The 16,283-nt window shown below is 41.2% G+C and overlaps 1 protein-coding gene across 3 annotated transcripts in view; it reads left to right on the plus strand.

Annotated features, from left to right (window-relative positions):
* The window catches only part of LOC140195045 (CCR4-NOT transcription complex subunit 7), a 47,016-nt gene that overhangs the window by 20,821 nt on the left and 9,912 nt on the right, over positions 1-16,283 (plus strand). For 2 of the 3 annotated variants that reach the window (XM_072252649.1, XM_072252650.1), the window contains exons 3-4: positions 8,525-8,718; positions 10,536-10,697. In XM_072252649.1, coding sequence (XP_072108750.1) covers positions 8,525-8,718; positions 10,536-10,697 — 356 coding nt within the window. Of the gene's footprint in view, positions 1-2,221; positions 2,394-8,524; positions 8,719-10,535; positions 10,698-16,283 lie in introns of all 3 variants that reach the window. The other variant, XM_072252652.1, reaches the window with a different exon arrangement.

Below are 16,283 nucleotides of genomic sequence, written 5' to 3' on the forward strand. Positions count from 1 at the left end.
TTGCTATCCTTTTTAAATAACAACAATAGCCATCTACTAGCCTCGGAAATTCCACCAGTGGCTAATGATGTGTAGCCCCCCTGGCCAGCCTCAGGGTCGCTTGGCTCGCTGTCATCTAGGGAAACAGCCCTCGGCCCCGCCAAACTGGGTAATAGTTTGTGTGGATGCTGTGTGATGTACCCCACCCTGCCCAAATAACAGACAATACATCAGATACGATTAAATGATTTGCAGTTTATAGATATTACTGGAACTATATAATTAATAGAGAATAAAATATAAAAGGAAAATAAAAGGCGCCACACTTATCAAAGTTCAATCTCTTCGTGCACAAACAGTTGGAGCTCAGGACCCTTCTTTACCCTGCGACCCCTCGGACCACCTCGACTGGCTGCCTGGGACCAACAACGGTGGTCGACCAGATGCTCCACACGAGACTGTCTCCATCTCCTCTCCTCGCCGAACGCCCCGCTCGGAGTCCGACCCCGTTAGCGGACTCACAGCACCTGGTCCATCCTCTGTCTGACTCTGTCCCGCCTTCTGCCCCAAAACCCCGCACATACAATATCTTCAGATACACCAAAAACATAACAACTATCCCAATTGGTTCATAACATCTTCTTATCACAGTCTAACCCAAAACAAGCTGCTAGCGCAAGAACTTTCTCAGTGTTTAACATAACAAGGAAGCATTCCCAAGTATAACATAACAAAGAAGCCATTTTAATTAGCCTACGCAGTAACATAAAAGACAAAACCCCCTTACAGATGAATCAAATATCTTTGTAAGGGCCTCTGGTTTCCTTTGTAGCCTCCCACGAAGTTCATGGCATTTTGTCAGGCTATGGGGATTTATCGACCTTAATGTGGTGTAAGACTGCAAATATCTTCTCCCTGGTAATAGGAACTTTCTGCAAAACATTTCCACTTGTATTCCTTATTTCTTGAGCAACCGTGATTTAATACTCAGTAAGCATAGAGTAGAAATATTTATTAAAACTTCCAACCATCTCCTCAGGCCTGAGATAGATAGCCCTACTGATCACTCAGAAGACCTACCTTCTCTCTATCCACCTTTCTACTGTTAATATAGCTATAGAAACTCTTGGTATTTTCTTTAACTTTACCTGCCAGATCCACCTCATACTCTCGCTTTGCGTCCAGATTTCCTTCTTTTGTGGATTCTTAATCTTGTCATTGCTGAATATCTCTCGGCAGCCAAGGTTCCCTAAACTTACCAGATTTATCTTTCACTTTTAATAGGAACATGCTACTCCTGGACATTTGTATCACAATCTTAAAATTCTCTTGCTTGTCGTTTGTTCCTTTCTCTTCAAACAGGCTTACCCAATTGACCTGTGCTAGATCCTGCATAATTTTCCCAAAATTAACCCTGCTCCAGTACAGGACCCTAACATGTGGACCTGACCTATCCTTTTCTGTCATTGTCTTAAAGCTAATAAAGTTATGGTCACTAGAGCCAAAGTGCTCATTGAATGCCACTTCAGTTATCTGTTTCCTAAGAGGAACTCCATTGTTGAGTTGGGCCCTCTATATAACAAACAGCAAGGGTCCCAGCACTAATCCTTGTGGTACACCACTGGTTCTAATCACAAAAGCAACTCTCTATCATCACCCTCTATCTCTTATTGCCAAACTAGATTTACTAGGAATCCCATGAGCTGTAACCTTTTGGACCAGTCTTCCAAGTGATATCATGTTAAATGCCTTACTAAAGTCCATGTGTCGATCATACTGTAATATCTAAATACTTGCATCTTTAAAAAATCAACTCAGATCAAATTTATTGATTATTTATTTATTTATTGACATACAGCGTGCAGTAGGCCCTTTCGGGTCCTGGAGCCGTTGGACTCCATTGGAGCATTGGACTGCCCGGCAGTCCCCAGTCTAATCGTAGCCTAATCACAGGACAATTTACAATGACTAATTAACCTATCAACAGGTATGTCTTTGGACTGTGGGAGGAAACCAGAGCACCCGGAAAAACTCATGCGGTCACAGACAGAACGGACAAACTCATTACAAGCAGTGGCAGGAATTGAACCCCGGTCACTGGTACTGTAAAGCATTGTGATAATAATCAACTAGGCCACCATGCTGCCCACTCACATATCCCAAGATCTTGATGGTGTAAAGGGAAAAATTCGTAAATCAAGGAATACCTGTATATTATTTATCATCTTCCTTTGCTTCCCAGGTTATTTGTAACAACTGGACTCCAAAACCACTCTTGATCACTGAAGCCCTGTGCAGAACATGACCTTCCTGTCAATCAATTGTCCAACACCTAGAAATGCTCTGCAGCTTGTTAAACGACACCACCCACTTAGTAGCTGTCAAAATTGTAAAAAGGACATTGAATCTTTATGGTATTTACAAATATTTAAAAATTAAAAGCTATTAAAAAGCAATACATTTTAAATGTCATTTATCAAAGTTAACATTCTCCAGTGTATTCAAATTATTTGTTTTTAAGTTATCAATTATACATATTTAAGTTAACTCATCAACTCAAAGCATGTAAATTACCTGAAATGTGCCTTTCTGTCCTGGACCTATTTCCTCTCAGTTGAACCGGCATCAGATCTAATCTGGTATGGGTTCAGCAACTAAATTTTGCAGTGTAAATCAATGCAATTGGAATGACAAAGATGAAGGAATTCAAGACGAAAGTACTTTGTATAAGTGGCTCTGTTTTGATAGTCTGTCCAAAAAAATTCCAAGAATGGACAGGCTAGATGCAGGAAGATTGTTCCCGATGTTGGGGAAGTCCAGAATGAGGGGTCACAGTTTGAGGATAAAGGGGAAGCCTTTTAGGACCGAGATTAGGAAAAACTTCTTCACACAGAGAGTGGTGAATCTGTGGAATTCTCTGCCACAGGAAAGAGTTGAGGCCAGTTCATTGGCTATATTTAAGAGGGAGTTAGATATGGCCCTTGTGGCTACGGGGATCAGGGGGTATGGAGGGAAGGCTGGGGCAGGGTTCTGAGTTGGATGATCAGACATGATTATAATAAATGGCGGTGCAGGCTCGAAGGGCTGAATGGCCTACTCCTGCACCTATTTTCTACGTTTCTATGTTTCTATAATTCGTTATGCTGCTCATTTTTGGTGCAATGATAGGAACACAATATTCTTATAATGCAAAGTCAGTGCTTTTATAAAAGTTTAGCCTAATATCCCTGCTTCTGCACTTTTTTGCTCCATTAATAAAGGCAAGTTTTTTTAGCGTATTTTCAAATTTAACATAGAATTATATGCTTGTTTATCTAAGTCTCTCTATTACTGCCCTTTTAAATCCTCATTTGGTCTATCTTGTGGAAGACTGTGGATAACTGGCATAACATAGCATGATGCTATCAAACAAAGAGTTCTTTTCATATTGATTAGAGATAACTCATAAGTTTGAAAGGAATAGAAAAGTGATTGTAGAGTTTTTGCTGGCTGGTCACTGTGCAGAACCTACTCTCTCCTTGGCATTATGGGGGCTGCAAAGAAAAGGGCTGTCACAGAGGCTGCTGAGCTGGCCTCCAGATGGCTATGGATTGAGAAGTGTGACCCGTGGACCAATGTTACTGCGACACAAGCCAGATCCTGATCAATGCTGATTGGGTCACCTGGGAGAGCGTGTCTGATGTTGAAAGACCCAGAACACCCAATGGCCCCCAGGTTAAATCACTGATGATGTGTATTCCGGCGCATCTAAGGATGTACCTCAACATCATAGTAACTTAAGTAGGGAGCTAAAAGAGAGATGGACACTGACCAGAAATGGGCCCAGAACTTGCAAAGCTTGGATAGCTTGCACAGATAGAAACATTTCAGTTCGGTTTCTGAGGAAGGTTGATGACCATTGCTAACTTTGAAAAAGAGAGAAAATACCTTAGGAGAAATAATTCTGGAAAATGCCATTTGGTATCTGGAAACAAAGTGATGTGACAGTGATGAATACATCAGGGAATAAACAGTGAACCTCACTGAGTTTGGAGAAAACAGTGGTGGAAGTAGTTGCGAACCAAGTAAAATTTGTAGGCATTCAGAGCTCCTGGGGGATTGGGGAGTGACTTTGGTTTACTAAGTAAAAGAAATAGTTTGATAGGGGACTGACAATGCCTGATATGATCTAAATGGCAGGATTGTTATTGATCAGAACTCATTTATAGTTTTTATTTTCCCATTTGATAGAGTTTTAGTTTTCTAATTTGTGATTTTATTTAATATAAATAATGTTATCTTTTTCTGCCCAGTCAGTGACTGATTTTAAGAAAGAATAAACTATTACCATTACTTGTAAATCTGAAATGAAAAATGGAATGTGAAGTCACTAAATACTTCACATTCAGCCTTTATCTCTGGTGACAACAAGCCAATTAGATTTATTTATCAGGACTCTTACAACAGTTGATCATCAGCTAATGAAACATCTAAAAATAGCTGGTATTTGCTGTGAAATTGGATGAAGAATGGCCATGTGACAACAGTTGTTGGATAATCATTTTTGAGCAGTTGTCAGCAGATAGTTAAGCAGATTGTGTAAACTGGATTGAAGCAATCACATTTGTGCATGACCTTGTGGTAATTGCCACATGACTCATCTTATTCCCTATTGTTATAACTTGATTTTATCCCAGTCAGTTCCTTGAGGCTTTCACAAGTTTAAAAGTTTGCTTAAAATCTGTTGGGCAACAAGATTTGCCACTCTTGCTGCATAGAGTTTAAAATTCATTAACATCAAATGACATTATTGCGGTTTACCAGCTTATGTATGCTGTTTGTCATTTTAGCATGTATATTTATTTTTGAGAATTTCACTTTTGAGTGAAACTACATGAAGGGAAATAGGCAGCTCCACATGTTCACCTAAAGTGAGGGTAGGGAAGGTTGATTGTCTATTTCTCTGATTTTGAAGAAAATAGTGTTCTGGGTTAGCCTTATTATACTGATAGATTCAAGTATTAGTTATACGAAGTAATTTACAAGACCATAAGACATAAAGCAGAATTAGGCCATTGTGCCCATCGAGTTCTCCGCCATTCTTGTCTGATTTATTATCTCTCTCAACCGTATTTTTAAAAAATTTCACATGTAACCTTTGATGCCCTGACTAATCAAGAACTTATCAACCTCCACTTTAAGTATGCCCAGCCTATCCATGCTAATATCTTTCCTGTAATATGTGGGCACTTATCTTGTTAGGTAACCTCATGTGTGGCACCTTGTCAAAGGCCTTCCGAACATCCAAGTAAACATCATCCACTGACTCTCCTTGGTCTACGTTACTTGCTATTTCCTCAAGGGATTCCAACAAATTTTTCAGGCAAGGTGACCCTAAAGGAAAGCATACTGACTTTGGCCTATTTTATTATGTGCCTCCAAGAACTCTAAGCTGAAAGCTCATCCTTAAGGATGGACTCCAACATCTTCCCAACCACTGAAGTCAGACTAACTGGCCTATAATGTTCTTTCTTCTGCATCCCTCCCTTAAAGAGGAGAGTGACATTTGCAGTTTTCTAGTCCTCCAGAAACATTCCAGGATCCAGTAGTTCTTGTATGATCATTACTAATGCTTTCACAATCTCTTTAGCTACCTCTTTTAGAACCCTGGGGTATACACCATCTGGTCCAAGTGATTTATCTGCCTTCAGACCTTCTAGCTTCTTAAGCACGTTCTCCTAAGTAGCAATAACTACAGTCACTTCTGCCCCCTTACACTGTCGTATTTCTGTCATACTGCAATTGTCTTCTACAGTGAAGACAGAAGCAAAATACTTATTTAGTTTGTCTGCCACTTTCTCATCCACAATTGCTACTTCTCCTGTCTCATTTCCCAGCAGTCCAATATCCACTCTCGCCTCTCTTTTACTCTTTATCTATCTGAAAAGAAACCTTCGGTATCCTCTAATGTTATTGGCTAGCTTACCTCCATATTTCATAATTTCTCTCTTTATATTTTTTTAGTTGCATTTTGTTGGTTTTTAAAAGCTTCCCAATCTACTAACTTCCCATTAATTTTTGCTGTATTATAATGCTCTCTCTTCATAATACAGAGAGCATTTATGCTGCCTTTGACTTCCCTTGTCAGCCATAGTTGTATCTTCCTCCCTTTAGAATACTCTTTTATACTTTTTAAATTGTGGGTGGTGAGCAGTGCAGATATAGTGGTCAAATCACCTTTTTATAAAGCAACTCTTAAGAGGAATAAATAGAAGGACAGAAAACAAATCATTTTTTCTATTCCCCATGATTCAGTCCCTTTCTACCTACATCCACAACACTTCTCTGCTCTTGATTTCCTCACTAACTTTCAATTCGCTGGCACTGACTGCCTCATTTTCACCATGGATCTCCAGTCCCTATATACTGTATTCTGTCCCCCATCAAGAAGGTCTTAAAGCTCTCAGTTTCCTTCTCAATAAAAGAACCAACCAGTTCCCCTCCTCTACTATCCTCCTCAGAATGGCAGAACTGGTCCTCGCCCTCAACAATTTTTTCTTTGGTTCTTCTCACTTTCTCCAGACTTGAGGGACAACCATGGGTACTTGCATGGGTCCCAGCTATGCTTGACTTTTCATTCTCTACATAGAACAATCTGTGTTCCAAGTCTCCCCTGGTAGTGTTCCCCAAATCCTCCTCCACTACGTTGACAACTACATTCTTGCTGCTTCATGCACCCATGCTGCACTTGTCAATATCATCAACCTTGCCTCATCTTCCAACCTTAAATTCACTTCATCCATTTCTGATACCTCCCTCCCTCCCCTTTCTCAATCTCTCTGTCTCCATCTCTAGAGACAAACTGTCGACTAAAATCTTTGATAAACCTACTGATTCCCACGGTTATCTGTAAAAATTCTGTTCCCTTTTCTCAGTTCCTTCGTCTCTACTGCATCTGTTCCCAGGGTGCAGCTTTTCTTTTCAGGACATGAGAGAGATCCTCCTTCCTCAAAGAATGGGGTTTCCCTTCCTTTATCATTGATGCTGCCCCCAACCGCATCTTTTCCATTTCCTGAACTCCTGCACTCACCCTATTTTCCCGTTGCCTCTTGTCCTTACCACCCCATCAGCCTCCACATCCAACACATCATACTCTGCAACTTCCACCATGTCCAAAGGGATTCTACCACCAAGTAAAGTATAAAACATATCTTTATCTCTCCCCCTACTCCCACCCCGGCTTTTTGCAGGGATCGATCCCCCCATGAATCCGTTGTTTATTCGTCCCTCAGCACTTATTCCTGCGAGTAGCTGAAGTGCTGCACTTGCCCATTCACCTCCTCCATCACCTCCATTCAGAGCCCCGAACAGTCCAGGTGAGGCAGCACTTCACCTGCGAATCTGCTGGGATCATCTATTGAGTCCAGTGCTCCCAGTGCAGCCTCCTCTACATTGGTGAGACCTGTCATAAATTGGGGTATTGCTTTGTTGAGCACCTCTGCTCCATCCACCAAAAGCATAACTTCCCAGTAGCCAAATATTTTAATTCTCATTCCCACTCTGACACCTTGGTCCATGGCCTCCTCTTGTGCCAAGATGTGGCCACCCTCAGGGAGGAGGAGCAAGACCTTGTATTCGTCTGGATAGCCTCCAACCTGATGGGATGAAGTTTGACTTCTCTTTCTGTTTAAAAAAAATATAAATTCCTACCCACCTTCCCTCCTGATCTGTTCTGTACTCTTGTCCCTTTCCTCTTTTCACTTGCCTATCACTTACCCCTGGGTCTCCTCCTCCCGTTTCTCCTATGGTTCATTCTCTCGTATCAGATTTCTTCCCCTCTAACCCTTTACCTTTCCTTCCCACCTGGCCTCACCTGTCAACTTCTACCTAGTCCTATTACCCCACCCCCTATCTTTTTATCCTGGAGACTTCTCTCTTCCTTTCCAGTCCTGAAGAAGGGGCTCGGCCTGAAACGTCAACTGTTTATTCATTTCCGCAGATGCTGCTTGACCTGCTGAGTTTCTCCAGCATTTTGTGTGTGTTGCTGTGGATTTCCAGCATCTGCAGAATTTCTCACGTTTATACATTTTCAACTGTATCTACCAGCTAGTTCTATTGGTAACTCATCAAAATTGAAACAATTTTTCACTACCAGAAGTCGAGCTGCTGAGACAGTTTGTAATTACCAACCAGTAATTCTGGTTGATGTCAAGAATGAAATTAAAATTTTGCTCAAGTAAAAAATTATTTTGGACTTGTAAAGTTTTATGGCATTTATCTCAATAAGCAGTCTTTCTAAAGATATACAAATGAATCGATACAGAATATATTTATAGAATTTTAAACCATGTATACTATATTGGAAAGAAGAAGCTTGTACATTCCTTCTTTTGATCAATCAAATATAATGCACTGACTTGTATCTTTAGAGAACTTCAGGTTTAATGTACACTACTTTTAAATACAGTGTTTGGTTCTAGGTGGAGGATTATTTCTTGATTTTGAAACTTTAACAACCATTTAGACTCTTTAACTTCAATTTTTATCTTTAAATAATTATTTCCAGGACACAGAATTTCCAGGTGTTGTCGCACGGCCGATTGGAGAATTCAGAAGCAATGCAGATTATCAGTACCAACTGTTGCGCTGCAATGTGGACTTGCTGAAGATTATACAGTTGGGTTTGACATTTGTAAATGAACAGGGCGAGTACCCTCCAGGCACCTCCACATGGCAATTTAACTTCAAATTTAATCTAACGTGAGTAATAAAGGATCTATTACTTTGTATGTTGACCAGTTTACATACAAAAAAGAATTACTTTTTGATTAAAGCACAATATTGTTTATTGCTTGTGAATGGTTATTAACATTTTTAAAGACAACATATCACTGAGTAGAATATGACATAACAGAATATAGATTTCTAAACACTTGTCATTGGTCACTCACTGACCAAAGACTGAAGGGGAGGTTTTGGGGTAGGCAGAAAGATGTCAATTTTGGATGAAGTTTAGTTTAATTCTTGCCACTGCCACATTTGGTAGTCAGGTCATGAACAAGAAATAGATGGGAGATTCAAACTTGGATGGAAACTTATCATGGGGCAGAAATCATAGAATCAGTTTGTGCCTATTGTAAAAATGGAAATTGAAATGTTATGCATTAGGAATTGAAGAAACTGGAGAAAAACAGTAGGACTGTGGTCATTGTGGAGATAATGGTTATGCACTGTTACCTTGTTGATGCAAACTTGAAGGGAGCTTGCATATGATCATTCATATGTGTGTAATTATACATCCATGAGTGCAGGTAGATTGCAATTCTTTGGTTTACACTTACTTCTCAGGCACACAAATAAATCATACCAGCATGTTTGTTTTATCAAGGAATGCAAATAGTCTACTGTTATAGTGAGGAAAAATGAATGTATGTTTTGTTGTATTTTATAAAGAATTAAGTGAATTACTTTGATAAATGCATTAAAGACCTTATGCAAAAATCCATTTCTGAGGATCATTACATTTGTAAGGTCTTTCAGTAAATATATTAAAATTGGGGAAAGATCTGCTTTCTCAGTGTTTGCTGCTAAATGTTGTGTTGGAAATGTTACTGAATGGAGTATCATGGAGTAGCTTACTAGACAGTGGTGAAGAAAATGGTAACCAGTGCCTCATGTCTCACTTCATTAAGATTAGTAAATAATTGACCGTAGTTAGTGTGCCTGGGGCTATTTGGGTATGAGATGATTCTACCATAAGCTAAGATTTTGACTAGTGTCAAGTTACATTAAATTTGCATAAATTACTAGAAAAATAAATGATTAGATAAAAGTTGTATAAATTAAAAGTAATTAAAAGCTAAGTATGTTGAAGTACCTTGGATTTTTATCAAGGTTTATGATGACGTGGCATTACATCTAGTACTTTGACAAACTTCCATAGAGGTGTGGTGGAGAGTATATTGACTGGCTGCATCATTGCCTGGTATGGAAACACCAATGCCCTTGAACAGAAAATCCTACAAAAAGTAGTGAATATGGCCTAGTCCATCATGAGTAAAGCCCTCCCCATCATTAAACATCAACAGAGACCCCCACTACCAAGGACATGCTCTCTTTTCACTGCTGCCATCAGGAAGAAAGTACAGGAGCCTCAGGACGCGCACCACTAGGTTCCGGAACAGATATTACCTCTTAACCAAAACTCTTGAGTCAGAGGGGATAACTTCACTCAACTTTAATTGCCCAATCATTGAACTGTTTACACAACCAATGGACTTGCTTTCAAGGACTCTTCATCTCATGTTCTCGATATTTATTTCTTATTATTATTTCTTTTCTTTTGTATTTGCAGTTTGTAGTTTTTTTTGCACACTAGCTGTCTGCCCTGCTGGTGCGGTCTTTCATTGATCTTATTTTGGTTATTGGATTTAATTGAGTATGCATGCAAAAAAACGAATCTCAGGGTTGTATATAGCGACATTTTTAACTGTGAACTTTGCTTAAAAAAGGATGACTTCGATAATTTATCATACTATTTATTATATGACACTGCTTAAAAGCTTTGTTTATTTTAGGGAGGACATGTATGCTCAAGACTCAATAGAGCTTCTTACAACTTCTGGTATCCAGTTTAAAAAACATGAGGAGGAAGGAATTGATACAATGTATTTTGCAGAAGTTCTCATGACATCTGGTGTAGTATTATGTGAAGGTGTCAAATGGCTTTCATTCCACAGGTGAGTTCAAATTCATCTAGGTTTACAAAGATTTCTATTCAGAAAAGCATAAATTTGATTAAATATTAGGCAGATGATACTGAATACACTAGAGAATTAAAGGTTATTTGTTTTCTCTACATCCTGAGGTGGTAAATGAGTCCAATGCAGGATCCATAGACCTGCTGTAGAATGAACTTGATAGGATGGATAGGTTGGCTGGTTGGACTGTTTTAAGCTCTTGTTGCTTGGATTTGGTCTTCCCATCCTTGGTACTTTATCTGCTATTTACTGAGGATGTTGGATTTTTTCCTAGAAGGCTTGAAGACATTCAATCCTTGTGTGAACAGTGGTGTATCATTGCCGCATCCCTCTTAATCTTGTTCTAATTCTTTGCTTCATCTTTAACAAACTCTCAGCCGGAGCAGATTTAATCTACAGGACAAGTGTGAAGCATTTTTTTTCTCTTGGAAATCACTTGCCACAATGTAGCTTGGAGTAGAATTTCTGTTCTAGGAATATTGTATCAGACACACAGTCGATGTGGTTGTTATTCAGAGATGTCTGAGTCTGATCGGAGCCTTGGGATTAGGAATATGGCCTGAAGAGAGTTTGCTGATATTGGTTTGCTCATCGAATTGGCGCTCCAGAGGGCAATCATCTCACTCCCGGGGTATAATAGTTATGGAACAGGTATCCTATATTATGTATCTTATTTACTGGCCATTGGATATAGTGAACGAAATCTGTTATATTCTCAGACTCATCAGGGATGTACATACAACACTACTGAGCTATTATGGCACAGGCATCTCCTTCCTTTGCCCAGATATAATCCAATGGCATTCTATTCTGTCTGATGCTATCAGGATGACCTTCCTTGATAACTCAACAGTAGCATATGGGGGAAAAGCTATCATCCAGAACCAGTCAGCCTGTGTGACACCCCATTTCTGGCGTTTCAAATTGTGGGTTGATGATTGGCCAGATCACCAATGTGATATACATATGACACAACATACCCTAGGCAGCAGCAGCCAGAGCAGCCTGTGAGAGCCTGGGAGCTGCACACCGCGTATGTGCCATTCAGTGAGGAAAACAAACCTGACCTAAGACAGTATATTCCCACCATTGTGCTGGACTGCTCTGTACTATAGAGGTACATGAGCTATTCCCCATCAGAACCTGTGGTCGTAATGGCAATAGCAACTATTCCCAGATCATGGTATTACACTCAGCTTTGATACATTCATCTTACTCTGATCATATGCTGGTACATAACATCTCTGAAATTGCTCCCCTTTTACAGTCCCTTCAACAGTCTTAGCTGACAAGCTTACATGATGGATTAATTCCTTGCCTAGTATTTGGTGTTAATCAGAGGGACGGGGAACAGCACTCCCGTGCCTGATTGCATTGGAATCTGGGAGCACACCAGCATTTCGATTATGTTCAGATGCTAAGCATATTCGTAAGACAGTCTGAGAAATGTGTTAGCTGAGATCACTGTTGCTGTTGTGGTGAGGAGCAGCAACAATGTTGTACTCATTTCTGCAATGTAGGAAAGTGTACTATCACTCCCTTCTGGTTAATTGTTGGGTGTTCAGTCACACCATTCCACTTCTGATAGCACCATCCACCACATATTACCTGGCCCCTTTGCCACAATCTCTCTCCTCTCTGGCGGCCCAGTTGGTCGTTGTACCCTTGCCTTCGCTGACTTCTCTTCCCCTTCCACCTGCTCTACTTCTAGGAGGTCAGACACTGCCAAGTATCGGGACATAGGGCTCCTCCCTGTCTTGCAGGTCTGGAGTTCAAGTTGTCCACTGCCTTTTGTAGGAAACCCATCCACCTCTGCATGTTGGTATTAACAACTTCTTTCATTCTATTATGGATTTATTGAGTATGCCTACAAGAAAATGAATCTCAAGGTTGTATATAGAAACCATAGAAACTACAGCACAGAAACAGGCCTTTTGGCCCTTCTTGGCTGTGCCGAACCATTTTCTGCCTAGTCCCACTGACCTGCATACGGACCATATCCCTCCATACACCTCCCATCCATGTATCTGTCCAATTTGTTCTTAAATGTTAAAAAAGAACCCCCATCTACCACCTCATCTGGCAGCTCATTCCATACTCCCACCACTCTCTGTGTGAAGAAGCCCCCCCTAATGTTCCCGTAATTTTCCCCCTCACCCTTAACCCATGTCCTCTGTTTTTTTTCTCCCCTTGCCTCAGTGGAAAAAGCCTGCTTGCATTCACTCTATCTATACCCATCATAATTTTATATACCTCTATCAAATCTCCCCTCATTCTTCTACGCTCCAGGGAATAAAGTCCTAACCTATTCAACCTTTCTCTGTAACTGAGTTTCTCAAGTCCCGGCAACATCCTTGTAAACCCTCTCTGTACTCTTTCAACCTTATTTATATCCTTCCTGTAATTTGGTGACCAAAACTGAACACAGTACTCCAGATTCGGCCTCACCAATGCCTTATACAACCTCATCATAACATTCCAGCTCTTATACTCAATACTTCGATTAATAAAGGCCAATGTACCAAAAGCTCTCTTTACGACCCTATCTACCTGTGATGACACTTTTAGGGAATTTTGTATCTGTATTCCCAGATCCCTCTGTTCCACTGCACTCCTCAGTGCCTTACCATTAACCCTGTATGTTCTACGTTGGTTTGTCCTTCCAACGTGCAATACCTCACACTTGTTAGTATTAAACTCCATCTGCCATTTTTCAGCCCATTTTTCCAGCTGGTCCAAGTCCCTCTGCAGGCTCTGAAAACCTTCCTCGCTGTCTACTACACCTCCAATCTTTGTATCATTAGCAAACTTGCTGATTCAATTTACCACATTATCATCCAGATCATTGATATAGATGACAAATAACAATGGACCCAGCACTGATCCCTGTGGCACACCACTAGTCACAGGCCTCCACTCAGAGAAGCAATTCTCTACCACCACTCTCTGGCTTCTTCCATCGAGCCAATGTCTAATCCAATTTACCACCTCTCCATGTATACCTAGCGACTGAATTTTCCTAACTAACCTCCCATGCGGGACCTTGTCAAAGGCCTTACTGAAGTCCATGTAGACAATATCCACTGCCTTCCCTTCATCCACTTTCCTGGTAACCTCCTCGAAAAACTCCAATAGATTGGTCAAACATGACCTACCACGCACAAAGCCATGTTGACTCTCCCTAATAAGCCCCTGTCCATCCAAATGCTTGTAGATTCTGTGTCTTAGTACTCCCTCCAATAACTTACCTACTACTGACGTTAAACTCACCGGCCTATAATTTCCCGGATTACTTTTCGATCCTTTTTTGAACAACGGAACAACATGAGCCACTCTCCAATCCTCTGGCACTTCACCCGTAGACAGCGACATTTTAAATATTTCTGCCAGGGCCCCCGCAATTTCAACACTAGTCTCCTTCAAGGTCCGAGGGAACACTCTGTCAGGTCCCAGGGATTTATCCACTCTAATTTTCCTCAAGACAGCAAGCACCACCTCCTTTTCAATCTGTACAGTTTCCATGGTCTCACTACTTGATTCCCTCAATTCCATAGATTTCATGCCAGCTTCCTTAGTAAATACAGACGCAAAAAACCTATTTAAGATCTCCCCCATTTCCTTTGGTTCCGCACAAAGCCGACCACTCTGATCTTCAAGAGGACCAATTTTATCCCTTACAATCCTTTTGCTCTTAATATACTTGTAAAAGCTCTTTGGATTATCCTTCACTTTGACTGCCAAGGCAACCTCATGTCTTCTTTTAGCCCTCCTGATTTCTTTCTTAAGTATTTTCTTGCACTTCTTACACTCCTCAAGCACCTGATTTATCCCCTGTTTCCTATACATTTCATACAACTCCCTCTTCTTCTTTATCAGAGTTGCAATATCCCTTGAGAACCAAGGTTCCTTATTCCTATTCAATTTGCCTTTAATCCTGACAGGAACATACAAACTCTGCACTCTCAAAATTTCCCGTTTGAAGGCTTCCCACCTACCAATCACATCTTTGCCAGAGAACAACCTGTCCCAATCCACGCTTTTTAGATCCTTTCTCATTTCTTCAAATTTGGCCTTCTTCCAGTTCAGAACCTCAACCCTAGGACCAGATCTATCCTTGTCCATGATCAAATTGAAACTAATGGTGTTATGATCACTGGAACCAAAGTGCTTCCCTACACAGACTTCTGTCACTTGCCCTAATTCGTTACCTAACAGGAGATCCAATATTGCATCCCCTCTAGTTGGTCCCATATGGTGACATATATACAGACTTTGATAATTTACTTTGAACTTCAATCTGTTTGGGCAGCCCATTCATCTGCTTGATCAGTTCTGCAGCCTGTGGAAAATAGGTTTGTGGAATATCCACAGTATCCTGGACTCTGCAGCTTATTCTTGGACCTTGGTTCCTACAAAATGCGAGCCATTGTCTGACTGTTTTTTTCAGTGATTCCATACGTGAAGTATAAATGTTGTAGACCCTTAATTGTACATTTCTGATCGGCATGGCTGTACCCAGGCTTAAGTATCCACCATAGTCAACACGTATCACTTCTTATTATGGATAGATAAGGGTCCAAATGTAGTCCACTTGCTAAATCTGGCTTGCCCCTGTACCACTCCGGATTCGTCCCCAGGGGCCTACCACCCATTTCCTTTCTCTCAGGAAGGTAACCACCTTGTCTGGTCCCTCCCCATCACTTCTCCAAGGTCTGCTGCAATAGGATATCATCTATTAAATGGGACACAGAAATGTTTGGATCCCTTGTGTAGGTCTCAAGGTATAATACCATGACACAAGGTTTGATTGTGTGCATTTCCCTGTGGAAGACAACAAAAGGTATACTCTGCCTTCCCACATAAAGGCAAACTGGTCTTGGGATCCAAGACTCGGGAATGGAACAGAAAGCATTGGTCAAATCCAACACAGCATACCAATACTTCCCCTCCCTACCCCCTATTGCCTCTACAGATGTCACTACATCTGGGAGAGCTGCTGTGAGGTGTGGGGCATGCCTATTCAATTGCCTAAAGTCTTATGTTATTTGCAATGTTCCATCCCCTTTCTGCACCAGCCACATCAGGCCATTGTAGGGAATTTTGCTGGCCGAATAGCCCCCTTCCTTCAACAGCGCTTATACTATGTTCCCGACCTCTTTGGTGCCGTCTGGGATGCAGTACTGCATTTTACTCACCACCTTGGTGGAAGGCAGAAATAGAAGGGGCTCCCACTTGGTCAGTACGGTCACTTGAGCCACCCCAGAAGCAAAAAGGCCCTATTGGTCTGCAGTGACCTCCCTTTCAGTACATTCATACCTAAAAAGTGGTCGGGGGGGGGGGGGTGGTGGTGGTGATGCCATGACCAGCACTGACATACAGTAGGTCCTGCTTGTTCTGGTAGCTGGCCTTGCGGTAACCGCCTGGGCTGGGGTGAGTGACCCTCTCGGTCCTTCTATCATCACCCTGGGAGCTCTCAACCTATCGGGGTCGCCTGGGACTAGTGCCGTCCATCATCGAATATTTCCCTTTTCCCAATGTACCGCAATAGTTATGTAAAGCCTTGGG

This window comes from Mobula birostris, chromosome 3, assembly GCF_030028105.1.
Source record: "Mobula birostris isolate sMobBir1 chromosome 3, sMobBir1.hap1, whole genome shotgun sequence".
Taxonomy (NCBI): domain Eukaryota; kingdom Metazoa; phylum Chordata; class Chondrichthyes; order Myliobatiformes; family Myliobatidae; genus Mobula; species Mobula birostris.